The 27,166-nt window shown below is 46.1% G+C and overlaps 2 protein-coding genes across 6 annotated transcripts; one reads left to right on the forward strand and one right to left on the reverse strand.

Annotated features, from left to right (window-relative positions):
• The first annotated feature begins 12 nt into the window (after nucleotides 1-12).
• LOC104312641 (transcription factor HES-5) lies at nucleotides 13-26,710 on the forward strand. Of its 3 annotated transcripts, XM_069782797.1 has the most exons (4): nucleotides 13-162; nucleotides 24,202-25,094; nucleotides 25,276-25,456; nucleotides 25,585-26,710. In XM_069782797.1, exons 2-4 carry the CDS (start codon nucleotides 25,032-25,034, stop codon nucleotides 25,824-25,826), a joined length of 486 nt encoding a protein of 161 aa, XP_069638898.1. In that variant the 5' UTR covers nucleotides 13-162; nucleotides 24,202-25,031; the 3' UTR covers nucleotides 25,827-26,710. The 3 variants fall into 3 exon arrangements, with proteins under 3 accessions (XP_069638898.1, XP_069638899.1, XP_069638897.1); XM_069782798.1 differs by lacking the exon at nucleotides 24,202-25,094 and having other exon boundaries at nucleotides 68-162; XM_069782796.1 differs by lacking the exon at nucleotides 13-162 and having other exon boundaries at nucleotides 21,262-25,094.
• On the reverse strand, nucleotides 925-12,459 carry HES5 (hes family bHLH transcription factor 5). Of its 3 annotated transcripts, none has more exons than XM_069782715.1 (3): nucleotides 11,861-12,459; nucleotides 2,224-2,389; nucleotides 925-2,123 (listed from the first exon to the last, which is right to left on the reverse strand). In XM_069782715.1, the coding sequence occupies exons 1-3, from the start codon at nucleotides 12,140-12,142 to the stop codon at nucleotides 1,870-1,872; spliced, it is 702 nt and encodes a 233-aa protein (XP_069638816.1). In that variant the 5' UTR covers nucleotides 12,143-12,459; the 3' UTR covers nucleotides 925-1,869. The 3 variants fall into 3 exon arrangements, with proteins under 3 accessions (XP_069638816.1, XP_009922898.1, XP_009922899.2); XM_009924596.2 differs by lacking the exon at nucleotides 11,861-12,459 and adding an exon at nucleotides 2,524-2,645; XM_009924597.2 differs by lacking the exons at nucleotides 925-2,123; nucleotides 2,224-2,389 and adding exons at nucleotides 10,162-11,137; nucleotides 11,356-11,536 and having other exon boundaries at nucleotides 11,861-12,444.
• Nucleotides 26,711-27,166: the final 456 nt, after the last annotated feature.

Consider the following 27,166-nt stretch of genomic DNA (forward strand, 5'->3'; position numbering starts at 1 on the left):
GGGGCGAGTGTCACGGCACGACCCGCCGCGAACGCGAGTGGGGCCTCAAAGCTAAGGGGAGACCCCCCCCCCCCCCCCCCCAGCCCCGGGGCTTGGTCAACCTCGGCCTGCGGCAGAGAAGCCCCGCCGGCGGTTCGCTGACGGGGAAGTGACGTCAGAGAGGTGAGAGGGCGGAGTTCGTGAGGGAAGCGGCGGAGCCGTTCGTTGCCGGGTCGGGGCGGCGGGGATCGGTCAGCCTCCGGCCCCCCCCCACACCCCCCGCCCCACGGGAGACGACCAAGCCCACGGTCCCCTGGCAGTTTTTGTCTCAGCCGTGCGACCGGCAAGGGCAGCGCTGCTTTTGACGTCGGCTGTGTTGACTCGGTGCGTCACGCAGGCGTGTCTTGCGCAGCTGTGGGCGTCTCCCCTTTAGACAAAAAAAACCCCAAACCCTAGGTTTAAATTCACTGCGTTTCAGGCTGTTTCGTGAGTGGGATGCGTGGCACCAGAACGCAAAGTGTCGTGTGCCGTGGCAGACTGTACCCGTTAATCGGAAAGACTTTCGGGTTTTGGGGAGTCGGGCACGGGTCTCCCCGAGTTCACCCTTGCTGTGACCTCTCTTGACAAGTCTCTGGGCTCTTAAATTTCCAGAGAATTTGTTGGTTTAGGTGTGACCCCTGTTTTCGTCTCGCATTGAGAGAGCTGGGGTTGATATTTCGGAGCGGTGTATGTTCACCGCTGTGGAAAGCGGCATTGCAGGGGTTCCCAATGGACGCAAAACTGGTGAGGCCATTAAATACCAGTTCTGAATATCTTTACTTTTACCGGAATCTTTGTCTCATGTCCTCTAACCACAGGGACCGCAGGGAAATCAGCTATGCGAACTGCTCAAGAAAGAATAACTTGCTGGATTTATTAACTAGATTTTTATTTATTTTTGTACTGTTAAAAGTTTCTGCAACTTCTGAAGTTCAAGATAATTTCTGGCACAGGTTATACAATTGGTGCGGCTCACACATAACATGCCATAGCATCCTCCAAGGACAGTAATGAATTCACATGCTCCCCTGGTGGTAGGGTACCAAAGAGTAAATATAATTTGTACACCTGTCTTTCATGAAAGACTTTGATAAATATTTCTCGTAAAATCGACAACACAGCCGTAACTTTCTTTCCTATAAGGATATAAAAATGAGCTTTTGCCTTTACAAAAGGCATACGTATCCTGAACCTCACAAACAATACTCTGATTTTGTAAGCAAGACATCCTGAGGAATCTCCTCTACATAGTTTGAGTTATGGTTTAACCATTTTCGGAGCGTGCTCAGTACAGTCTACAAATATCATAGAACCCATTATGGCACCCATAGGAAAGCTAGGTTTTCAAAAGTGTCCGGTTAGACTAGCTGCTCTGCTTGAGACACCGTGGGCCCCTGCGGCTACAGCTGCAGCCGGGCAGGGCTGGTGTGGGTAGGTTGGGACACTTAGGAGTCTCAAGGGGGGCAGGTCAGAGGAAAGGGCTCCTCCTGAACAGACACTTTTGAAAATACTAGCCTGAACATCTTAGAAGTTACTGCTTTCTCAACAGATGTACACTTACAACCTCACTAAGGTTAAGAACAGTCGGTGTTCCTCTCTGAACAACTCCTCTCAGTCATCCTAGCAGGAGGATTACATCTCACATTCTTTTAGAATAACTTTCTCTCCACTTGGTGGGATCGTTTCGGTCCTTCTAGAAGAAGAGAAGCAGACATCCAAGCATAGTAATGCTCTACAAAAGGAAAACATTCTTCCCTACTCACGAGAGGAGTGGGGGGACTTGTGTAGCAAGTCACGATCTCCTCTGGAATACGAACAAATGTCCAGGAAACACATAAGCGTACTTTTGGCCTACCAAGGCCTCCAGAGGCTGCAGGAGGGTTTCAGGGCTGCTTGTTTTGCAGGGGGCTGGTGGGTGGAAGTGGGTGCAGAAGAAGAACCAGAGTCCTTAGGCACTGCTTGCGACCTCTGGAAATGGCAGATCAGCTTCATCCGCGTTTCTGTGTTTGCTGAATGGAGAGACAGGAATTGCAGAGCTTCCTTGAGGCACCAGGCATACCCTTCACAATAATCCTGCTGTAGGCTTTTGGCAGATGTTGCAAAAGCTGCAAGAGCAGAAGAGGAGAGAAGTGTTACACAGGGAGACTCAGGCTGGAGTTTTGCCTAAAAGTAAGGGCAGCAGGCATGACAGGGGGATGTACTCACCTCGGCTGTATTTCAGGTAGCTGACAGTCATCTCCAGGATGTCGGCTTTCTCCAGCTTGGAGTTGGGCTGGTGTCTCTGAAACTCCTTCTCCAGGAGCAGTTTCAGCTGCTCGATGCTGCTGTTAATCCGATCGCGACGCAGTTTCTCTACAATGGGTTTCCTGAGCTGTAACACAAAATGGGAAGAGGACAGTTAGCAGTGAAACTTTCCCCTTCCCATCTCTATAGAACCTGCTGCTAAAGGGGTTCGGCCCTGCTCAGCTCTTTGCCCTCGCGGTGACAGAGACAGCAGATACTTACTCTGTTCTTCTCTTTGGGCGTTAGGATTTCCAGGGAGAGAGCACTGGGTGCCATTATCCCAAGTGCTGGTTTCAGCTCAGAGCTTGCTGGTTAGCGGGTGGAGAAGGGAGCCGGGAGTTCCTCTATTTATACTCAGTGGCTGCATACAAATGTATGGGTCCTAAGCGACTTTGAGTTTCCCACAGTCGATAGCCAATCCATGCATGCCCTGGGACAATAAAGAAAGCATCTATTACAGCATGGCAAATTGACTGTGAATTGCCTGGGGATAATACCCTGCTCCCAAAGGAGCAGGTGGACTGGGGAGTGTGTGACACAATAGGGCTTGGCATTACGGCGCTGGGGTAGGAACGTGGGAAAGCGTTTGCCGTCATTATAATCAAACTTCTGCCTGATGTTGGGAATGTCAACATCTCAATGTGCTGCCTTTTCCCAGGCTGTGGTGAAATTAAGCACAGAAGACTGATCCCAGGAAGAGATAATGCTCTGTGCCCATGACCAAGAGAGGTTGAAAAGGAAAAGATGTAGAATTAGAGGGGCTAAACCCTTTCATTGACGTTAAACCATGCTTAGATGAATACAGTACCAGATAATTTTCGGACAACTAGAGACTAAAATCGAGGGAAGAACCCTTAAAACAATCTGTGCTAAGCAGTTACCTTGAAATATTTTTCTCTCCATTGTTTAAATACTCAAAGTCCCTCTATAAGTTATATTCAGAGCTCTTCCTTGCTTTTGTTTGGGTAATCTGGGCTTTCCTATGGCAGCCCGTGACATGTAATGATTATGATGCCTTTCCCGAACATGTCCTATTTAATTTCATGCCACTTTGTAAATGCCTCACTGTTCCCTTGGTCCTGAGTCTCCATGTAAAGCACCTAAATATATCTTCCCTTTACAGACAACTGCGATGCAGTGAAAAGTCAATTCTTGTCTATTACTTTGCTTGTGTTATCCCACTTGCAGAATGTAAATGCAGGTGCTAGGGTATCCTGTGGCTCTGTTCAATCTTGGGCTTTCTCAGTATATGTGCCACGTGTATTGCAATGAACACAGGTAATGAAGTGGAAAGGACCAGATAGGATCCAGGATTAAAGCTGCCTTTTTGAGATTTTTTTTCAGGCTGTTCTAGGTTGCCTACTCCAGGTCTATTGCCCACCCCACTCACCTCCCCCCCCCCCCCCCCAGTACAATCCAATACAAAGTTAGTCACATTTAAGATCTGTCAGTTAAGCATGTGAGGCCTCATATTGACAAATTCACAGTTATGCTTTATGGTACATCTGTTTCAGCTGTAGTGTGTGGAGGTCTGTGGGTTTAAGGGGAGTCATGCATGGGCATAATTTTCTTTTTCCTTAATGCATGCTCTGTGGTCAGGGGCTAGACCAGGGAGTAAAGCTAGGTTATCACTAATAGGCTAGCAAGCTGGGGATGTTAGTTTTTTAATACCTATTTCTTACTACAACAATATTCATGAAAGCCCTACCTATTTCCTGTGTCTGCCTTTCAAAACCAGAAAGGAAACCTTTCATTTCACTGTCAACTGCAGTCAGCCTCTTTCACCTGCCCTCAGCATCCCTCTCGATAAGCCAGGGCCAAAACCTGTGTCTGTGGGTCCATAGGTAGCAACATGTTCCAGCAGACATAGGGTTGTTGCATAAAAGGATATGATCCTGCAAAGGATGATCCTGTAACTAGTTATTAATCTGAAGCTTACAAAGCCCCTTTTAACTTCCTGGCTTCTCACAGCAGTGATTTTCATAGGTCTGCCATTCTCCCCTCCTCCCTTCCCAGCCCAAAGGCATTTTACATTTAGATGGATCGCTTAGGGTGTAACAATTTCAATTGTTGATGGTTGTCAAAAACCTATAATTGAATAGGCAGTACGAGTCCTATTCAAAATCAGTTCCCTGAATTATTTTGTCAGCTTGTAATCAGCAGTATTACTTGCAGCCAGGGCAGTCCCTGGCTGCGTGTACTTTTGCCATTATTGGAGCTTGAAGTCAAGCACAGGGCTTTGTGCGTCTCTCTCAGGGGTCACATGAGATGGAATGGACAGCAGGTCCTGCCACGCACCGTATGGGAAGGAGTATGTTTGCAGCAGCAGCGGGCCCTGTGAGATGGGAGGGAAGCTTTGACCCAATTTTCAGTTCTGGAAATATGAAATGAGTGGTTTTAAATAATGCCATCCTATCCCCAGCACAATGCCTCTGGACTCCAAAGGGCTAAACCAACTCCCACTGATTAAAGCATTATCCCTTCCTTTAAGTGCTGGGCAGATGGTGCAGCAGGCGTTAGCTTTCTTCTCAGGACCCACAGAGGCACACTTCTTTTGTTGACAGTTTAACACTGTGAATGGGGCAATGTGGGAAATCCTCGGAACTGTGGACTCGCACCATCTGATGTGAATGGTGAACCAGGCATGCTGCCTTGCAGCAAGCGCCACAAAACAACAGCCCTCTGGGCTCACCAACTCCCAGCTTCTCTCCCCCTCTCTCTGTCAGTTGAAAAGAGAGCAAATCTTCAGTTCCCCCCTCGCCTGCCTCACCTACCTGCTGTATACTGCTGATGGATAAAAGAGGAACAAATATTCCCCTCACCACCACCTTCCCCACCCTGTTTGCTTTGATTATTAAGGCCTGAAAACTTAATGGCAACAATATTTCCCAACTGATGCTTCAAAATAATAACTTGTCTGGACTAAGGCTGTCCCTAGAATATATTGGTTATGGAACTGGGTGCAGAATGCACTTCCTGCAAGGATTTCGGTAAGGAAAAGAAATCCTGTGCTGTAGGCAGTGCGGTTGCTCTTTGTTAAAAGACTGTAACTAGTTTGCTCAGTTTGGGCCTTTTAAAAATTCAGCTGTTAGTGCAATAGTCTGTCCCACTGAAACACATTTGTGATCCAAATCCTTGTCACTGTCCTTCATATCCATGGGAGAAGTTTGCGCCTCTCCCTGACTGTTGCTGCAGAGCCAGAATGAAGGATTGCCTGAGGCTCAGAAGCAGGGCTTTCCCTGGTTTTGGAATGAAGGATTAAAAGAAACAAATCCCCAAAATCGCCAAACATGGAGTCAACTAAACAATGTGACACAATAATTCCCTTCTTTGGAGGATGGTGTGAAATTTGGACCTGCTCTTGAGACGTACAGCGATGCTGTGGACAAAGAGGCTTGCTTTCTTAGTGGCCTTGTTTCTCTGTAAATCACATCACAGTCATGAGTTGCGTCATGCAGATGCAGTCTTCAGAATCACACGTGAAAGCAGGGAGGTATCTCCACTCTCACGTGGTATAGATATTGAAGCGTGTAAGGGGAAACAGAAATCTGCCAACAACTGTCAATGTACTTAACAGACCTTGCATGTCAGGCAGGAGTCCTAGCTTTTCCGAAGGCAAGAACCACCATGTTAATTGTCTCCAACTGTAGCTGCTCACCGTTTGACCCTGAGATATGGTGCACAATCTGTGTGCCATAGATTGCTTTGAGTTGAGGAGCAACCGCAGAGGATCCAGGAAAGGTAAAGCCAACCCCAAGACTATCATCAGTAGGCTTGTGTTCATTATAGTCCATAAATCAAAACAGCCGGAGGACCGGTAGCCTAGGAAATTCGTACTGGGCCGTGGAGCTTTCTGCTTCTGGTTTGTAGGTGGTGATTTCAGCCCAGGTGCAGACTAACTACACACACAGTTTTCACAAAAGCTGCTACTACTTATAATACCAATTGGCAGCTTTCCTAGCTCATCTGATACTTAGCTTTCTGTGGAGGGGAATCCAGTGTATTGCAACGTAGCACCAGGTCTGGAGGAAGGTGGACTATCAGAGAACGGTCCAGAAAACCAGAATTTCATTGTCGATGTTATGCAGATTTAAAAAGCAGTGCTCCTGTATGTCTGTGGCTGTCCTTATAGCACACAACTTGATGGCTTAAAGCTTTCCTTTCTATATCACTTTCAGAGCATTTTTATTTTAGACCATTTCCTGTCAGCGTGTCTCACAAATGCTGTTGATGGTGTTTTTAAAGAAATAATTACGATTTTTATTTTTTCTGTGCCTTCCTTAAATGGTTTAAAATCTTTCTGACAACCCCTCTCGAGACACCTATTTAGTGTCAAAGAGCATAACGTTCCCAAGTTTTAAAAGGGCTCTCGCATAATACTGATCGATCAATGTGCTCCTTGGGAAAATAGCTCTCCAGATGGTCTATCGGGACAGGAATTGCTGGTCATCACAATGCTGAGCCAAAAAGCGTCACTAATGTGGGCTGTTGTGAGGCACGCTTCCTTTGTGGTCCCTTTGAATGTCATAAATAGGGAAGAAAGTGTGGGAAACTCTGAGAAACTCAGGCCCACACTCTGAGGTTAATAGGGGCTTTGTCAGGAGAGTATTCCTGGGCTGTGGGATCAGCATAATAAACAACATCTCCCCTAAGGGTGGGAATGTGTTGGAGCAGGGGAGAGTCACCCCAGGGGACAGAGGAGCAATAAGAAGCTTTGCGTTCAATTATTATAAGTTATAATAATTAATAAATTGTAAACATAACTTTTGCTGTGCTAAAATTGGTGAAACCGGAGGTCTGGCTTTTAGCTGTCAAGTAATTGGTAGACTAAAGCCCAGAGAGGCAAGTCTTTGGCTGGCGAAAATCAGAAGCAGTGTGCTTGCACCAGCCATGGATCTGACTCCCTGGAGCAAATGGAGGCTTTCTGGTGAGGTTTGGTTTCTTCCCCCTGCCCAGCAAGGAGGCACTTACTGTTTCTTTCCCTTACACCGCTCTTCAAACAGTAGGTCTGAATCTCATGTAACGCTAAAAGCTAAGCATGATTGACTTCCCCACTCTAGCCAGAGTAATGTAATACAGCCTCAGTGTAAATGAGAATCAGACCTTGTGGTTTGAATGACAGTAGCCGTGTCTCTCCAGATTTATGCCAATATGGGTGGCAGGAGTTCTGGGCTTAGAAGTCTGACTGTGATCTCACATGAGTTTTGCACAGTTGTCATTTCGACGGCCTGTTCCCATGTTAGCCTAGAACTAGAGGGACTGGGTTCAAATCCAACAGTCTTCAGTTTGTGCAGCTCTTCTTTGGTTTCCTTTTCTCTTTTCTGTTTATGCTGTCAGTTTTAAACAAACTGCAGTGATGCTGCCAACTGTGACATTCACTACGTGGTTTACTTGGGTGGTAGCACATTAGCTGCAGAAGATACCCGTCCACATAATAGCAGCAGACTTCTCCATGCCATGTGTGACTCTATTCCTAGTCCCCGTGGTGCATGGTCAGGTTGCGGTGTGCTTTGGGGCACGCTGCATTTCAGCTGAGCCTGAACTCCCCCCAAACTTCCTATCACAAACTGCCTTAATTAGGTTTGATTAAAAAATGCACAGGCATGGATGAACAGCTTGAATTTTGCTGAGATTCAGAAGCTTGTACTAATTGACAAAGACAAGTTGAGCACAGCAAAGTGAAGTGACTTTTTCAAGATCGCTAAGCAACCACAAAATCTAAAAATATCTCTTCTGAATTTTTTAGTAGTTCATTAGGAAGAACAGATCTCTCTGCAGCATTGGTATCAGCCCCTGATGAATCGCAGAACTGTACCAAAACCCCACCTTGTATTGCATTGGCAGACAGATGAAGAGCACTCAACCAGCTGATGCATTCATGGTAAAATGATAACCAAAATGATCTGTGCAAACGAAATGAGGTAGAGCAACGTGTTCTTGACCTGGCTAGCTGGCTTTTTGGTCCTTTGCGTACATATAACAGAGGCTTTCATCACAAATCAAGCGAGGACTGGCCAGGTACAGCTAGCAGTGTTTGAATGTGGTTTGATCTTGTCAGCTTAGCAGATCTGAGTTTGCTTAGTGCTTAACTAAGCAGCCATTGGATAAGATCAGATATTCTAAGTTTCCTTTTGCTTAAGAAAAAAAGCATACGCTAGAAATGAAGCTTTTCAAGGGCATCTCTCCCAGGGAATCTGAGGAGAGTTGAAATTGCTGACCAATGGTGTTTCATGCTGTTAATGTATCTCTGGAAGAATGAGTGGGTTTCCTGTCATGTATCCAAATCAATGTGTTACTGTGGTTAGATAATAGTTTTGTGAACTGATTATTTGTGCAGATTTATTTTGCGTTGAAGAGAAGGGAAAATAAAAGGTGAATGGTCCTCACTGAGCAATGAATGGGAACTCTTCTAAGGAAAAGTGAGTGAATGTTATTGGGGAGGGTGCTGTGTTTCAGAGAGGCTGTTGGTATTTAAGGTGCTCAAGGGTGACTTTAGGATCCCCTTCTCATGCTTTTCTTCCTGCTTCCCCAAATACCTTCTGAATCCCTTTTTGCTCGTTCACCTCATCCATCCCCTCTGCGTAGCTGTGTGGGAGAAGGACAAGCACATCCTTTATAACGGGTACTAGTCTTCCTCACATCCCCAGAGCGCAGCTGACTTAATCCTCAGGAGACAGGAATCACACGGCCTGCACATAGAGAATTGCAGAAGAGTCTAACAGGGCTCGAGCTGAGGCTGCCCACGGATGCTACAGTGCCTCTCTCTGCAACTCACGGGAAGCCTGGCTGCTTGGTTTGGGTCACTCAGCTGGTGCAAGCCAGGTAGGCAGGCTGTTGTAAGCCTCTGTGTAAGAGAATACGCTAGATATGTTTTCTGCGTTGAGGTGGGGTGAAAAAATGAAGGTAGGATCATTTAAAATACACTTGGCAGAGAGACCATCTCTACAGCAGGCTGGATAGAAAAAAACTCAAAAGCCTGGTAGAGTGTGGCAGTTTCTTAACTCTGAGGCACAGGCCCTCCTCATGGCATGTTTGGAACCTTAGGTGGATGTCAGAGAAAGAGAATAAAATGTTTGAAGAAGAGTATGAGGAAATAATTAGGAGAGGAAATGCTTTTTTCAATCTCTGTTTGCTATCAAATTATGTATACTTTTAGCCATATATGGGCATATTTCACTTCAGTAAAGAAAGCAATTCTGTTATTGCCTAACAGAATTTGTGTTTAGGTAACAGGAGGTGCTAAAATTAAAAGACAACAAAAACTAGTTCACCCCATTGTGGGTATTTTCAAGGAGGAGGGTAAGATCCCCAAGCAGAGTCAGGTGCCAAGCTCTTTGGAAGTTATTAGGGGTTTTGCATGCTGCTACCTCGTAAATGGACAGAAAGCGTAAGACTGAATGCAGGTTGGTGGGCAAATTAATGGGGAATGAGGGGAAATAAACTGACTGTGAAATTAGTGATTTGTTGAAGCCTGAATAGGTTGCTATTAAGTATCTGGGTCTACACCTCTCAGTATCTCACTTCAATTTTGCCTCCATTTTAATTTTTGACAAGTTTGCCAGAGGTTGCTTCCTTCTTTGCAGGATCTGAAATCCTGTTCTGCCAAATGAATTTCACAAATATAAACTATGAACTGGAATGAAGGGCTCAGAAATATGACATCTGGTAGCTTGCCCACTGCAGAAGGAGTCTACATGCATCACTTAGTCCAGGAGTATTAGCCATTTTAATCATTTCAAACCAAAGGATTAATGACTAAAACCATTTTTATTGTATTGTACAGTGAAGACACCAAAGTTGAACATCACACAGGATGAATACATCACAACTTTATAAAAGCTTTTTAAGCTCTTGAGCATGTTCAGCGAATGATTATAAAGTACTCATTGCCTCCCTTCCTCCCCCTTTTCCTTAAGGTATATCACAGGTATTTCCTTTACAAAAGGCATCAGTTATCCCTCAACTGAGAGCAGCACATACTGACATTAAGAGAATTTTCCCTAGAGCTATCTATTCTCATCATAACTTTCTGTAAGAAGGTATACTAAAAATAGCATAGGAACTTCAGAAGAATCAGCATTTCTTAATAACATCTTTCACTCAAAAGGTAAAGGCTCAATACTCTCCTTATGGTACAAGAAACATTCTTCAAAGTGCTCTTCTTTAGGAAGGTCAATATATTATCTAGAGACAATGGAGCACTTGAACCAGTGACCCAGGGAGTTAGCAGAAAGATTTCCACTGACAGCCACAGACTCAACAGCCTTGCCAAGCAAAAGTGTGATGGAAACTGAAAGGCATTTGGCTTTCTAAATCACCACAGAACTTGGTCCTCTCTTTGGCTAGGAGCCACCAATAAAAGCAGCAAATCTGCTGCAAGATACAAACACGGTCCTTCACTATGAAGGGAAACTACTCAGTGACCCGCATTTCTTGTGACAGAAAAACAATAACCACCCCCACCCCCACCTTTGGAAAGCAATGTTTCCTACTTTAAAGAGGAACTATTAAATCACAGGTCCCTCTAGTCTTTGTAGCAAAACACAGGAATAAAGCAAAGCGCAGCAGGTCTACCAGGGTCTCCAGATGGTAGGAGCAGCAGCCACAGTCTTCTGGGCAGGTTGCTTTCTGGCGAACAGGCAGGGTGACAGGGGTGCACTACGCAGAGCAGGAGAGTACGTGACATCTGCACCCATCTGAGCTTTGCAGAAATGCTTGATTAGCTGCACCTGAGTTTCCTTCTTGGGTTCATAGTAGGACAGAAAATGCATAGCTTCCTTGAGGCATCGCAGGTAGCCACTGTTAAAGTCCTGCTCTAGATTCTTGTGGATGAATGCTAGAAAAGAAAGAAAGAAGCAAATGCAGTGGGTTAAGATCATGAGCAAAACGTGGGACAGTGGTGATTCATGCATTAAGTTTCTTTCAAGAGCCTGCATCCACGAGCCTCGCTCCTGTGACTAGACCTGGTGTGTTATACCCCTGCGTGCTTCAGGGGCCAGGGCTATTTGGGAGGAGCAGACCTTAAGCGGTGTGCAATACATGTTCTGGACTCACCTTGGTCCTGCAGCTGGCTCTGCTGCTTCAGGTAGCTGACAGCCACTTCCAGGATGTCGGCTTTCTCCAGCTTGGAGTTGGGCTGATGTCTCTGAAACTCCTTCTCCAGGAGCAGTTTCAGCTGCTCGATGCTGCTGTTAATCCGGTCACGACGCATTTTCTCCACCACCGGCTTCCTCAGCTGTAAGAGAGATGCAGCGGATCGTTAAGGATTTTCTGAGACCTGACCTAATTTCCCCTTCTGATGCCCTGGTAGACACATGTTCAAGGATGCTTTCGTTTGGTGGGACAGCTTTGTGATGCTGCCTACCTGTTCCCCGCTCAGTTTCATTTTTAAAAACCTGCATAGTCTCCTTTATCTCTCTTTAACCTATTTGCCTTCCCCCAGACCATTTTCTCCCTCCTTATCTCATAATTTTTCCCCACGTAGTATTTATTTGATAGTGGCAGCCCACTGCAAAGAGCGCAGGCCAGCCCCTCCAATCCTGTCAAGGGCTCTACTTACTTTATTCTTTTCTTTTGGCAGCAGTTTCTCCTCCATGTGGATCATGAGAGTGTTACTGGGAGCCATTCTTAGTGCTCTCAGGCTTGGGCAGAGACCCCCACGTCGGGCTGCTGCGCTGAGCGTAAGGCTATGCTTTGGGAGGTACCGACTGCCTCTATTTATACATCGGGGAGCTTCAGCAGATATGTGAGTCTGGGGATTGCTGGTGTTTCCCACAGCCATCCAGCCAATCCAGGCACACAGCTGAACAATAGAGGAAGCATCTATTAGTGCATGGTACATTGATTGCAAATGCCCTGGAGAGAATAACCTTCTGCCCACGCTGGCTGGTGGAGTGTGCAGCGTGGCTCTTCGGGGCTGCCCAGGGATCTGGGAAAACACTGACCCTCCAGCTGGTTGTCTGGGATCAATTGCATTCCTGAGTCCCTGCCTGTGCCCGTCACATTTGTGGCGTGGAGGAGGCACGCTTTCGGGGGAAGGCGGGAAAAGAAGAAGGGGAGCACTGTTAGGGTTAAAATCAGCAGCACCAAGGACATCTCTCTGCTCTTTCTAGAGACGGCACTTTACAGCCAGCCTCCCAGGTGCCGTTGGCCAGAGTGTGGGTGTATTTGCGCTTGTCTGTACAGTCATTACACTTTTACTGGGTGAGCCAAAGCGTTACCAGTGGGAAACGACAGGTTTGTTTGCATGACGTTTCTAAATGCTGTGGAGAATCGACAGTCGGGATGGCGGGATGTTGGATGGACAGGGTGAATAAAGCGGGAATGGGAAGCAAATGGGAATAGTAACCTCTGTTTCTCTCTTCCCCTTAACACCCCGGTCTCTGTGAGCCCGTTGCACCAGTGTTCCCATTGCCGTCATTAAGGAGAGCCACACACCTCCTAACAGAACTGGGCCCATGCCTCATCACCCCTGTAGCTCATTCTTTTACCTTTTCTACTCTCTCTCTTTCATACAGACATTTACAAGAATGATGGTTTGATGGTTAAGATGGGTGGAAGAGTAGCATCAGATTCAAACCAGAAGCCCTAGGCCTTGGGAAGTAAGAGGCAGGTTGTGAATGGGATTTAGTGGCTGAGGCCCATCTTCGGACCTCAGCAAGGAGGTCAGTTCTGCTTCTTGCCCGAGATTTCTGGTGCATTCTGTTCTCATCTGACCAAGGAGCATCACACTGCCCCGCCACAGACTGTACCTGCCGCAGTTTGCCCAACGTGACATCTCAGAGGCCACGTAATTGCCTCCCTGTGTAACCTTTAGCATGTCATCCCTGCTCCGTTTTCCTATCTGGAAAATGGGGATAGTGCTGCTTGCTTGTATTTGCATGAAACTTTTGGTAAAAATTAAGCAAACGTTATTTCTTTTATGGTAAAGGCAAGAAAAAGAATGAAGTTGCGTGGACGCTTTGGGTCAGTTCTGATTTTGTCTTACAAGAAAAAATCTTTGCTTGGGTACAGTCCCTGAGGCAGCACCGAAAATAACCCAGAACCTACCTGAGAAAGATGGCAGGATGCAGCACAGCCTGAGGGTCTAGCCTGTAGTGCCCTAGGCAGAGGTGTGCTCGTCTTCTGGCAGTGCACTGCTCGTGCACGGGAGCGTGGCTGAGATTCTGGAAATGGAAATGGTGGAGGGAAGTGTGCAGTGAGGTAAGAAAGCCAAAGACAATTTCTTACTTGGAAATCCTGAAGTGAAGCCTGAGTTTAATGGGCAGTTGACAGGAAGGAGGGAGGTGTCACTGAAATAGCCAGCTTCGTGGTTTTCATTGTATGGGCCTGAATGGGCTTAGCTCTTTGTGAAGGGCAGATGTTGTCCTTGGAGCCCTTTATTCCCTGCGTTGTGGGAAAGCCAGGAGACAAGACATCTCATGAACACTTTGAAGCAGTCAAAGGATTGCGATACAAAATAAGATACAGCTCAGAGACCATGCCCTAGCTTTTGCCAGCTATAATAGGGTGTTGGCCTTTTTCCTGTGTTCTTTGGCTGGCCTTCCTCCAGGAGCTGGTGTCCTGTGTTATCCCTTTCCTAGCAAGGGAGCAATGGTGGCAGGCCTTGAAGCTAGGAGCTAACAGGTAGGCATGTACCAAGCGGGTTGAAGAGACTCTTCAGTGTCAAAACCCATCTTTTTCCCAACTCCTGAGAAGCAGCCCTGACCTTTATTGCTGTATTATAACTGATAGCCAGATGGTCTTTTGGGAGTTGGATTCTGTCCCTTTAAATCATTCAGGCTCAAGCACCGTCACTAATGTCGCGAGTAGTTGCAAGGCACACTTCTATTGTCCCAACAAGAAATGTTATCAATAGGGGAAAATTATGGGAAACGCAGAGAAATTCGAACCCACACAGCCTGGTGCTAATAACTCCTTTGTGGAGCCTGCACTTCTGTCAAGGCACGATGAACTCACATGGCTTTTTCACCGAGTAAGGCTGAAAAGCGCATGTTTCGCCATGCAGGCAGGGGTTTCTCAGAGGTCTCTGTTTACCAAGAGAAAGGGGCAACATGGGGCAAGGGGGCCGAGACACTGGTTCACACGCAGGGGTGGCCGGCAGGAATACCGAGCTCAGCTGCAGCACTGGCTGTCCCGGGGGACGGCTGGTTTGCTTCACCGTGCCTCAGTTTGCTCTTCTGGGAAATGGGAGCGGTGCTGCTAAATCCTTTCGCAGAGCCCTCTCGGAATCGGGAGCTGAGCCCGTGTCTGTGGCGGGGGCTAGGGACAGGGCTGAAGCGGCCCTCGTGCTTTTCTGGCAGCACTTGAGGGTACGGATGAACACCTGCGAGAACGAAGCGGAGAAGGAGCAGTGCTCCTCTGCAGTGGGAGTGCTAAGGGTGGCTGCTTCTCGTTGTCTTGCAGAGGAATTTCTTTTCTCCCCATCTGTTGGGAGCCTGGCAGAGATGCTTCTTCCCTGGGACACCCCTCTGCCATCCCAGCTGCCTGGGGAGCAGGGCTCTGCGGGGTCTGTCCTGTGTACAGGCTGATCTCTAGTCGGCTTTTGTCTCTTCTTCAGGCCAGCTCATGGTTAGCATTGCTGGAGAGGCTTATTGACACAGGTAAAATGGAAGGGGTTTTAGGGCCCGGCTAGCTCCGATCTCACTTTCGCAGGTGATGCGCTAGTGGCAGCATCACTGAGGAAGACAGTAGCAATGAGGACTCCTGCCAGGGTCCCAAGTCGACCTGTGCTGACACATCTGCGTGGAAATTATTACCTTTGAATGCTTGATGAAACTATTGGGTCCATATGTTGTGCCACACTCATACCTTACTGTTGCCAGCTGGACGTGTCCTAATGTTTAAGATTCCTAGATTTTAGCACCACAAATCCCTGCAGTATCACCACATCCCTTCATCATCCTCATACGCTTATGACTTGCTCTGTGGAGGTTTCTTGGATAAGGTTTGAAAAGACAGGGTACCGCCTATCTGAGGTGAACCCTAATGATCCTCTGACAGTTTTTAACTTATGAGCCACTGCTTCCTTTGGTGTCACAGATGAAGATCCCTTCTCCCAGCCCCACAGGTGCAGCTAACCCTGCCCACCGTGTTCTGCTCAGAGTGTTTCAGTGATACTACATTCTACACGGTAAATAGTTTAAAAATTATTTGCCATGGGAGGCAATATATAAAGAAATTATCCTGTAAAACTTGCTACTCAGGATTGGCTTCTTCCGCTCTCACAAGCCAAGCATTAATTCTGCTGTGTGAACAAACGGAGTGGAGGCGTAGTGAAATCTGCCTCTTTCAGGGGAAAAGGTTATGTTGTTATTAGACCTATTGTATAAAGTATTCCATTAAATGTCATTAGCATGGCATTATCTTGCCTCCTTTAGACATTAGAACCCTGGCAAAAAGGGGTCTTTTATTAGTGTAAAGTACATTCTTCACAGGTTTAACCTTTTTTAATTAGTTTTTCTTTAGATCCAGAATGCTTAATATACTGCCATTCCCAGGTGCATAAGTGAAGGAAAGTGGACTTTGATCATTAAGAAACATATGAGACAATTGGATCTGCATTTTTAGGGTTGTTACAGGCAAAAGCAATTTCTATAGCTGCTTGTGTGGGTGACCCTGAAGTAGTCATGCACCAATGACATAGTCTTTCTACAGTGAGTATTACAAATAATTAAAAATTAAGGAGAATTTATTATTTTTCTGCCCAGCTGAAGTTCCCACAAGTCACCTCTCAGCATATTCAAGAGTGCGCAAGAGGGATTTATTATTTCCTGGTATATTGACTCTGAAAGGTCTGGGGATTACAGCTGCTTTGCACATGAATAGCTGGAGTGTGTTGTACAAAAGGCATGGTCTGTGGGATAATGGAGTTGGATGTGGGAAAGCGCTGACCCTGAGGGAGAGCAGGCTGGTGCCTGATGGCAGGAATCAATTATGTCTCAAAGGAACACATTGCCCTGGGAGCAGGCTTTGCGGGAGCCACCATGTTATGTGTTTACCACCCTCCTCCTTCAAAACCCCATATAAACCAACCACAGAATATATCTGATCCTTCTGCTTTTACCAGGGGACTCCGCTACGCCTTGCTCTATAGTTACACCAGCCAGTGCTAGGTTAGTTATTATCCTGGTAACGTGACTGTTCCCCATCTCGGCAACAGGGCTGAGACCTGGCAGTTCTCTCACACGTGCTACCAGACGTTTTTGAGTTTTGCTCTAAAGCACCCCAGATTCTGCTGACTTCAGTGGGAGCACACGCTCCCCAAAAGTCCTCTGAAATACGCAGACCCCATCAGTCAGTCTGTCACTTACTCAGCTCTGGCCAAGGAAGAACAGCTTGTCGCTAACAGTGGGGTGGAGGGAGCAAACACAGAAGCTGCTGAGCTCATGCGCCTCCTTCATTGTTTTGGGTGGGGTTTTTTGGAAGACGGTGGCATTCAGTTCTTACAACGGGCTCAGCATCTCTGAGGATCTGGCATTACAGCCAACGTTTCAAATGTCAAAATTTTGGCTTCAAGAAGCCAAGAAATGGGCTGAAAGTCATAGGGATTTAACAAAAACATTTTGATGTTTCTAATAAAAATAAAAGTTTGGTTTTTTTTTTTAACTTAGTTTTTGATTATTGAGCATTTGGACTTTGTTTGGGTCAATATCATTAATTTTCTGTCTTTATATAATCATGAGGCTTGGATGTTAAGTCTTACTGAAGGCCATAAGTATTATGAGTCTCACGATAAAAATCACAAGACTTATCAAATAGTGCTGCCAAGCGTTTTGGCAAGGAGAAGGTATCCTGCAGAGAGAATATTTCAGAGGAGCAGGTTGAGAATTGGGAGTGTGGTTCCTGAGGTCTGGCCCCAACAACCACTTGCTGTCATTGCCAAGATGGGAATGCCAGATAGCAGGGCAGTCACCTCTCCCCTTATAAGAGCAGCAATTAATCCTATCTGCATCTGTCAGATATTTAATCAGTCAGCTCTAGCTAGGGCAGCGATGGAGAGGGGAGATAATAGTCACAGGCTTCCCTGGTGTCCCCTGAGCCTCATCCGATTGTTCCCTACCTTGGGAACAAATTTGTAACCTGAAGCTGGTTCTCCCTTATGCCCCAGTGAATGTCTCCCCTTCCCTTGAGTTCAGCCTGAGTTTTGGGATGTAAGCTCCTACTGGAATCCACTTTCTCGTGCTTGGCGGCTGTCAGTCACCACGCTGTGGAGCACAATGGACGTGTGTCTGGTGAAGGTGTCTTGGGGCTCAGTGTCAGGTCCCACCCTGCCAGGCAAGTGGATTTTGGAGGACTGAACAACATCTGTGCCACGTTCAGCTGGCAGTAGAATGAAGAGATCATGGTCTGAGAAACGCGGGCACCTGCCTTGCAGGCAAGAACCATTTTTCAAAAGCTAGATAGTCTAGTTCTGGTCCATGCAAGGCAGAGTTTGGGTGCCCTCATCACCACGCCACCTGTTGTCAGATGTCAGGGTCAGGGGAATTTAGTGCAAGAAACAGAGCCAGACTCTCAAGAAAACGGTCTGGAGAGGGTTAAGAATAGGACCAGGACTCCCAGAACATCTCCAGTGTAGCTGGTAGTATAAACCGTGCCCTACGATCATCTGCAGCACTAGGTATTGGGGATCTGGTATGCACGCTACCACAACACTGTAGCTAAAGCAGAATGGCCCCTTCCTCATTTCTGAGTCACTGGTTTTATCCAGGCCAAGTGTCCAGGGCCTGAAATTCCCTTATAAACTCAGAGAGTTCATGTAATTCAGGGCACATGGCACCCTCTCCTCCAAGGAGCTCCAAGCCCAGAATAACCGTAACCGCTGGGAGGCAGCTGATTGAACTTAGATGGTGCTGACAGACAGATCTGCACAAGGACTAAGGACAGCTGCAGTTTAGGACTGAGGTCTTGGCAGGTCTTCAGGAGCACGAATAAACAAACTTAGTTTGCTTTCTAGAGAGATCAAGTTATTTTCTGTCGAATAGATCATTAAGTATTTCCTGATCGAGGATTTAAGTGCATCTTCCTTTTCAGCCATTTTATGGGCTTATAAATAACATTTTAAAAAACCGCTACTGAACTTGAGTACAAAAGAAAACTTTTGCATCTGCTTATCTTGGTGGTGCATGACTGCGAGTGTGGTCCAGGCCGGTAATCCAAATTCTCCCACAAGCTAGGGAGTTGGCAGCTTTTCAGAGATGCCAAAGCTAATTAAAACAAAAGTGGGCGCTGAGCATCTTTGTAAACCAGATGTCTCAAATAGCCACTTGGCGATAGAAGCACTGCAACCAGTAGGTTATTTGAAATATTGAAATTTTGGTTTTCTCCTGCCTGCCTCATTTTTCTTCCTTTGTAAAACATTGTTATTAATACATCCTTATCTCACAGAGGAGGTTGCTGAGAATTCATTAGCTGGTATTTGTAAAGCACTTTGAAAATGCAAAGCCAGTGCATTATTCCGGGTCTTCTGGATGCTTTCCATGTTATTAAAATCAGGATTTCAGAAAGGCTTATCAGGGATCAAAACAGCATCCCAAACTTGAAAGGAAGCAAGACTGTTAAACCATCAACTGTCGCCTCCCCCTCCAGCCAGATGTTAAGCCCTAAAGAACTGAAGTGGCACAAGGAATTACTTTCCCAAGTTCCCCCAGCTGGGCTGACAGGCCTTGATCAATGGTTTCTCCACAGTGAGTGCTATGCAGATGGTCTACCCAGAGCAAGGTTTCTGTGAAGTACAAAGGGAAGTCAAACACCATTTCTAATTCAGCTTGTAGCATGGCACACTTCCTTTATCCTCTGCCTGAATGCAGTGAATAGGAGAGCAGTGTGGGAAACTGGAAGGAACTCCAAACTCACACAGTCTGCGGGTCTGTAAGACACTCCTGTCCTCAAACCACATCTGCCTGTGACAGACAGAGGGAAAAAGAGTGACAGAATGAAAAATCAGATTATAAAAACTGCACGAAGGCAAAATAAACCCCGAGTAAAAGGAAAAAAGTGAAGGAAGCTATGCAGACAAACAGAAATTGTGCCAGACTGCCAAGGGACTGCCAAGCAGCAGAGCAAGGAAGGGCTGGGAGGACGTGACAGGGACGGGAGCTGCAGGAGCAGAACCTTGCTCGTCCACCAGTAAGGCCAAAGAAAATTGTCCCACTGAAGGTGGCAGACGTGGTTTTGGCCCACATGGAGACTTCTGAGCCACATGTTCTGTTCGCCTCTTTAATTCCCCAGATTTGTTTAATGTGTCCTGGGAAACACAGACCCTTGATATTAGTCAAGCTGCTCGTAAGCTTATGCAAACTGTTGCAAACAGATACAGAAGCTGCTCCAGTCCTTAATTGCCCTGGCATGTTAATCTGAATTGCTGTTTGCTGTAATTTAAATATGGGCTTCAAATACAGGACTGATTTCCTCCTGCCAGCTTGGAGATGCTCTGCTGTAGGGGAGGCATTGCCTCAGTTCAGCTTTGCCCAGAAGAATAACATGTTTTTTTTGCTAGGACTCTCCATGGAGTCACTGAGAGATACCAAGAGACTCTGCTATCAGGTGTCACTTGTTGCTCAGTACCTCTGTCTTGCTGTTCTTTTTATCAAAGGCTGGCCTGCCCAAATATGATGCAACCATTGCAGCACATCACCCATAGTGGTACGGCAGGGCACCGACTCCCTAGCCCCACGTGTCAGCTGGTGTGCTTTCCTTGAGCAAACGTGGAAAAACCAAGCTTTGAAACACAACCAGTGCAGGTCCCGTTCAGGCAGCCATCATCGTAGTTTTGCAATGGGATTTTTGCGCCTCCTTGCTGCACAGCGCTGAGGGAAAAAGATGACTCCTATGGACCATGAGGATAGCACGATACTTTTGTATGACCCATATAGATGTATAGGAGCTGGGCTTGGCTTTTAAGAAAATTAGATCAGATTTTATACCAGTAATACTATGGGGAAGCTTTTCTCTTCATTAATACTTCTAAGCTATTCTGTGTTGCTTGGATGACAGAAAGGGGGAACAATAGACCAGATGCTGGTATTGGTACTTGGCAGGTGAAAATTCAGGCTCAAATTTTGCTGATTAGGATTTTGACAAATTCCACTGTAGGTGTAGAGGTAATTTGTATTTGCACCCGTTTACCGGAGATCAGGAAATAGCTCTGGAGGTACGAAAGCTGCAGGCCAAATCTAGCAGTCTGCTTCACTCTTCACGGAGTCCAAAGTTTCTGCTGACTTCAGTGAGGATCCAAGTAAGGTCCATAGGATTGGACCCATTTTATTTTTCACCTCAGGATGGTCTGTAGGGCTCGGCACTAATTGAGTCTCCTACATTTTGCTGTCTTTCCCATTCTCTTTTCAGAAGTATCGCTCTGTCCCTGCTCCCAAGCGTTTTTAGCTTTCTAAATGACTTACTAGCATAAGGCTATGGAAGACTGTGTATTTCTGAGTTTCCCACACCATTTCTTAACCATATTCATTCCTGCCACAAAGGAAGTGTGCCTGACTACAAACCACATTAGCAACGGTGCTTGCCTCTGCATTGTGTTCAGTGGGAAACCCTGCTCCCAAAAGGCCATCTGGGCAGCACGTATCAGGAGAGAGGCAATGGGAGAGCAATGAGCATCTCTCAAGACTTGGGAAAGCAGCAGCATCTTTAAGTCTTCCTAAAGAGCTAACATCTGGCAGAGATTCTGGGGGAAGGCTATTGCTAATGCTGTATTTCAAACGTGTTATCCGGATCCAGTATCTTGGGATCCTAATAAGTTTTCTATGCAATATGGTGTGTGTTTGGAACCATAGTAGAAGGTGTATAATTCAGAATTCATTATCCTTAGTGTAAAGTCCACTGACTCTGCTAACTTTATAATAGGGAGGAATTTTTGTTACCACTTTTCTTTAGGATTTCCAACCAAAGCAGAAGCAGAGCATCTATTTTGGGTAATTGAGCATCTAATTTGAGTAACTCTTCCAAGATGGTCAGTAATTGGCTAATTTTTCCCCTGACAGACTGTAAAACTGAAGAGGAAATAAAAAGCTATTTTAAATATATATTTTTATTTCAGATGCTTTAAAATTCACATGTGGCACAGGGGGAGGAAGTAGGAACCTCAGTGGATTTACCATCTGGGGGAGATTTTGCTACATTCACCTCATAATAATAGATTGAATACTGTAATTTTTATTATCACACACGTTCTAAATACGTGGGGCCTCCAGCCTCTATGGTTAAGTGAATTTCTTGAGGCCACAGAAGATTATTTAGCATTCAGCCTGCTCAGTAGCAGGCTTTGGGTCAGTTTGGATCCTCATGGAGAAGAAATTTTGAGCCCTTGACCCGTGTGGAGTGCACAGCCACTACCACAGTGCGATCAGGTAAAGAGTTGGCACAACTATCTCCTACTCCTTTCCATTTGGCTTTGGACTGGCCAAACGTGGGGCAGCAGAGCTGTTCTGGAATCGCTGCTAGGCAAGCCAATACTGCCTTTGCTGGACTATGTTTTTTTCCTAAGGGACCTGAGCTCACGTTGCTCTGAAACCAGCATGCAGGTGCTAAAACAAGGGTACGGGCGTCAAGGGGCTCGCCACATCCAGACGGCGTGAGACACAGAGCGTGGTGTGCCTTCACCTGCTCTCAGCCTTGTGCTCCACTGAGCCCGTGGCAGAGTTCAGGGCAGGAAATATGAAGGCTTGGGTTACAGCGACAATGCCTAACCATGTAATTACTAAACAGCAGGAGAAAAAAAGGTCCATCGCATCTCAAGCGCGTGCAGTAAGCAGACACGGAACAGGACTTGATGCTTGTGATCCTGGAAAAAATCAAGTGGGCATTTTTATCCCCTACAAATCCTTCCTTCAAGAAGGTATATGGAAGTTACTTTCTTGGAGCAAGAAAGGAGATAGAGGTTTTTGTTCTCTTTTAACTTGAGCTAGATGTTGTAATAGCGGATTAAGCAAAACTTCTAGCAAGACCAAGGAGAGTAAGGTGGTTCAGGCTGGCATGACTCTTCCCTTGGAGTTAACTTTGTAATCCCCTGGGTCCTGAGTGGAGAAGTAAGAGGTTCACGTGTAAAATCCTGCTGTAGCAATCCCAGGTGGAATCAGCAGTGGCAGACATGGGGGTGGCAATGCATTCAGCCTGATCTGGATCAGCTGAGGGGCTGCAGCCAGCTGCCCCAGCACAGGCAGCAAGAGCTGCTCTGGGCTCTCGCCTCTCCCCCTCACACCTTCAGAACTACTGGGAAAATCCCAGAAACGGCCAGAGCCTGCAAACGAGACAGAAGAAAGCCAAAGGCAGACCAAGTCACTCAAGTCACGCATCTGCTCTACTGCAGTTTTATCATGGAAAGTTAATTTGTCCTCTCCCAAAATAAAAGTCCTGCAATGCAGGAATGCAATAATGCACAGATTCCTGAGAAGCAGGCTTAGTTTCTTGTTGTGTACTGTGGGTAATTGCAGAGAAGGCACCTGACACTTTAAACAGCTTTGTTGGACTAAAACTGGAGCGTCTGTTTATGTGACTCGTACCGGAAGGGGAAATTATTTCTGGTTTTATAGCTGCTTACTAGTGAGTTAATCTGGAAAACAGAAACTGTCTCAAGCAAAACTGCTAGCGGAGCCTGCTGATCACAGGATTGGCATATTTCTTCTTCATGCGCTTGATTAACGAGCTCAAGAAATGAGTTACTACCCAGGAGTTTCTGTTTCAGAGAATCTCCCCAAGAGGGATGCAGAGAGTGAAAGATTGGTTTCAGAGGTGGCATTACATGGGCTCAAAGATAATCCACAAGCTTTGAGGAGAACATGTGAAATGGTGTCACAAAAGCTTTCCCACAACTTGACATAAAAGACTCAGAGCTCAACAGCTGCTGCTCTGTACGAAAAGAAGGGAGCCTATTCAAGAGCAGTACAATAGGGATGGAAAAGCCGATCCTGGAAGAGGTCATTTAAGCCTTACCTGGTCTTACGAATAATGAGTTGCAGAGTGAGAGAGAACTGTGTCCGTGTGTCTGTGTGTCTGTGTATTCACATTAAAAGACATGCATGACCACACACATATATATTAATATATACACTAACACACATACACATACATTAATGTAAACACAAACAGTATATTAATATATACACTAATACACATACAATAATGTAATCACAAACAGTGTTTACTTACTACAGTAAGAGATCCCCAAACATAAGCCCTAACATTACTTGACAGTAATTTATCTGATTATTATTATTATTCCTGTATTGAATCTTATAGAGGGAGATACTGATGCTCACAGTGTGTTGAACTGATTAGGTGACATCATAGCACGTTTGGCGTAAATCTGGGACCAGAACGCATGGTTCTAGATGTGTGGTTAATGCTGCTGCCTGCCCGCTTCGCCCTTCTTGTAGTATAACAGGGCAGCATTGCTGTCAGCCTTGCTCCTCACTGTCCGGGGTGCACGTCCAGAGGACGCAGGAAACACTCTGCTGCCATTTCCTTCTTCAGCTGTTTGTGTGAGGTTAGAGCTCATAAAAGAAAGCAGTACTTGCACCAGCAGAAGGCAGGATAAATGCAGGCGGGCGGATCTGGTTCAAGTTTTCCAATATCAATCTCTGGCTGTGTGTTTATAGGATACAAATAGCAAGACCGTTAACTCCTCCAGCTGCGGGCACCTATTGAGCAAAGACTGTGCATCTCAATGCAGAAACTGGCCCAGTGGAGAATAATGAGGAATCAGGAATTTGATTTCTAATAAGTTTATGGGCTATGTAAATTTCTTCTGCACTCCGTTTTCCTTTGTGCATGGATTAAATGAAAATAATTAGAGTAAAACATGTTTTGAGGAGGGAGTGAGAAAGCCGCATGTGAGACTGAACTGATCCCAAAACACTCTGAGATCCTTCTCCTCACGGATTTATCTTGCAGCTATTTGAAAATGGAAACATAAAGCGCTTGTGACCTGACTTGAGAGTATTCTGAAGAGGTGCGTAAGATACCAAGGGAAGAGAGCAAAGATCAAAACAGAAAACGTTTTCAGTAACTGTGTGTACTTACAATTAAGAGTATTTATTTGCAGTGAGCCAAACGGGAAAAGCTTTTTTCTGTTTCACATGGGCAAAACTGGTGTCACAGTCACCTGAGGGAGAACAACTGGCTCTGGCTCTCAGAGAAAACAAGGTGAGCGGATTTAAAGAAATTCTGCTCTTTATCTCAGAAAGCCAGAAGCTGCTCGTGTGTGCATGTGCACTTGTGCCTGCTTAAGCGTGTGCCTCCGTGCGTCCCCGGAGAGGAAGGCAGCCCCACGCAGTAGCCTGCCTGCAGTGGTTTATTTCCCGCTATCGGCAGCTGACCTCCTCCTTCCTCCACACATGTGAACCCAAGGCTGCGTCTGGAATGCTATTGATCTGCGGCATTAGTCAGCAGCCTTTTCCCATTGAAGGCCAGCTCTTTCCCAGCTTCTGACACGTAATTCTGATCCCAGCCTTTCACGTACCACACACTCCCCACCTGCTCATCTGGGAGAAGGTCATTATCCCCAGGCCATTCACCGGCAATGGAGCATGCAAGAATAGATGCTTCTCCTATTGTGCTGCCTATCTGCCTGATTGGCTGTGGAGTGTGGGAAACTCCACCAAGCCGGAGACCCACAGACTCTTGGTGAGGTTGTACAGTATAAATATCGGGCAGAGGCAGCTTCCAGCAACACGTTTCTCCCGGACTTCCACTCTGAGACCTTCCTTCCTTCCTCAGGACAGATGGCTCCCAGCACTGTTTTCATGGAGCCCGACAACCTGCTGACACCAAAGGAGAAAAACAAAGTAAGTCCGGGCACAGCAAGGCAGCTCTGAGCCACGCTCTCAGCTGTTCTCGTAGCAGTTTACACCAGCTGAGAAACTGGTCCACATTGTTTAGGAACGGTGATGGGCAACAAACAGTCCTGTGAAATGGCAGGGAGAAGATCCTTCTAATAATAGGTCTCTTTTCCTTTGCTTTTTACAGCTGAGGAAGCCAGTGGTGGAGAAAATGCGTCGTGACCGGATTAACAGCAGCATCGAGCAGCTGAAACTGCTCCTGGAGAAGGAGTTTCAGAGACACCAGCCCAACTCCAAGCTGGAGAAAGCTGACATCCTGGAGATGACTGTCAGCTACCTGAAGCAGCAGAGCCAGCTGCAGATGAAGAGTGAGTATTGAATTTTGTTTTGGTCTCTAGCTTACTGCAAATCTGTGACAGTTTTATGGATCTCTAGCCATGCACAGTTGCTCTAAACTATTCTTTCTTGCCCTTCCCTCTTTTCTTCCCTTCTCTAGCTGCAGGATCCTTCCATAAAAGCTCTCAGTTCGACTTCAGAGAGGGCTACTCTAGGTGTTTGCAAGAAGCTTTCCATTTCCTCTCTCTTCATAAAGTCCGAACTGAAACACAGACCAAACTTTTAAGCCACTTCCAGAAGAGCCAGTCAGCTGCTACGGAGGTCTCCTTTTCCCCTGGGAACCCCAGCACCCTGAAGCAAGCATCTCCGAAAGATGCCAGTACTCTCTGGAGGCCCTGGTAGTTGGGGGAGTCCTTACTTCATGGACCTCTGCCTTTTACAGTCCAGAGGAAGGATCTGACTGCATCTGATAGTCCAGCTCTGATCCTCTCTCCTGTAGGGAATTTTATTTCCCCGTGTATTTTATTTATGTGTGAAAGGAATGCCATACTTTTGACTTTTACAGGATCCTTTGGCAAAAGTTCAGGCATTCCGTTGAGTGGTATTGAAGCTGTGTAGATACTGCTGATAACAGTAACACAGCATGCTGCCCAGTCAGGGGGTGAATGTCTTCAAAATGAAGGAGGGTATTTTTGTAAATGTTACAGTTGTGACGGACAAGAATTGCTGTAGGAGAGATTTCTCTCGTATTGCTTGTAAGAGCCATCAGCTTTGCTCTGGCTTGACTAGTGGCACTTGTTTGCTCAGTCACTCCAGAGGATAAATTTACTACCCTTTGGTTCATGCACACTTGATTAAAATCAATTTCCCTCTGTTTGCTTATAACTTCTACAGCATCAAAGATGTTTTTTGTTTTGTTTTGGACTTTTCCCCAATGACCCTTTCATAGTCCTAGTATATAAAGTGTGATGGATGAACAGAAGCTAGGAAACTATGTGGAATATTTCTACTGTTTTGCTGCTTTTTTCAATTTAGAAAAAGAGTATGTTACTGCTTTATGTTAAAGAAAAGGTAGTAGGTAAAAGGCTTGATTTGTCAATGTTATACATTCTGGGTGTAAGCTATGCTTTTTCTAGCATTTTCATTATAATAATGATTTTTGTCTGTTTTGAGTGATTTAATTCATGGTGGATAGTGTTTCTCCCACTACTGGGACAGCCCTACGGCTTACATGCATACTATGTATGCGTCTCTGTGTTTGTAGAGAGCAATAAAATGCATTTGTGTGCAACTTCTGTCTGGGTTCTCTCCTTCTGAGGGATATGCAGCCACTTGCGCCCCTGAAAAAGACTAAGATGTTAGTCTTCTGAAGAGGTGGAATTTTCTGTAAAGCGAAAGGAGCTCATATACTTGTCTACTCTGTATATTCTCATGGCTCCCATCACGTGAGTCCCTTACACCCTTAACTCCAAGCAAGTGCTCCTGTCATGCAGATTGTCTCAGCTGAATCGTATTGAGCATTTCCCTAGTCACTGCCCCTCCTATCCACACAGAACCTTCTCCCCCGAGTAGTGAAGCCCTGGACCTGGGCACCTGGTCTCCCTACAGGCAGCAGCTGGAACCCGAGTCCTCCTCCCACACCATCGTTTTATCTCATACTGAGAGGAATCAGACTCAAATCACTGCAGTGCTGTGTGTCCTTTAATGCCTTCCCACCATTTCTTCTCTGAGAGCTCAAAGGG

This window comes from Haliaeetus albicilla, chromosome 4 (genome assembly GCF_947461875.1).
Source record: "Haliaeetus albicilla chromosome 4, bHalAlb1.1, whole genome shotgun sequence".
NCBI lineage: Eukaryota > Metazoa > Chordata > Aves > Accipitriformes > Accipitridae > Haliaeetus > Haliaeetus albicilla.

What these genes read in the sequence shown, in the direction of transcription:
- HES5 (XM_009924597.2), bottom strand. Translation starts at nt 12,142, where the DNA reads ATGTACCATGCACTAATAGATGCTTCCTCTATTGTTCAGCTGTGTGCC. An exon ending in TGCCAAAAGAAAAGAATAAA is followed by an intron (nt 11,537 to 11,860) that starts GTAAGTAGAGCC and finishes TCTCTCTTACAG; the next exon opens with CTGAGGAAGCCGGTGGTGGA. An exon ending in GAGCCAGCTGCAGGACCAAG is followed by an intron (nt 11,138 to 11,355) that starts GTGAGTCCAGAA and finishes TTTCTTTTCTAG; the next exon opens with CATTCATCCACAAGAATCTA.
- LOC104312641 (XM_069782797.1), top strand. Translation starts at nt 25,032, where the DNA reads ATGGCTCCCAGCACTGTTTTCATGGAGCCCGACAACCTGCTGACACCA. An exon ending in CACCAAAGGAGAAAAACAAA is followed by an intron (nt 25,095 to 25,275) that starts GTAAGTCCGGGC and finishes TGCTTTTTACAG; the next exon opens with CTGAGGAAGCCAGTGGTGGA. An exon ending in GAGCCAGCTGCAGATGAAGA is followed by an intron (nt 25,457 to 25,584) that starts GTGAGTATTGAA and finishes TCCCTTCTCTAG; the next exon opens with CTGCAGGATCCTTCCATAAA.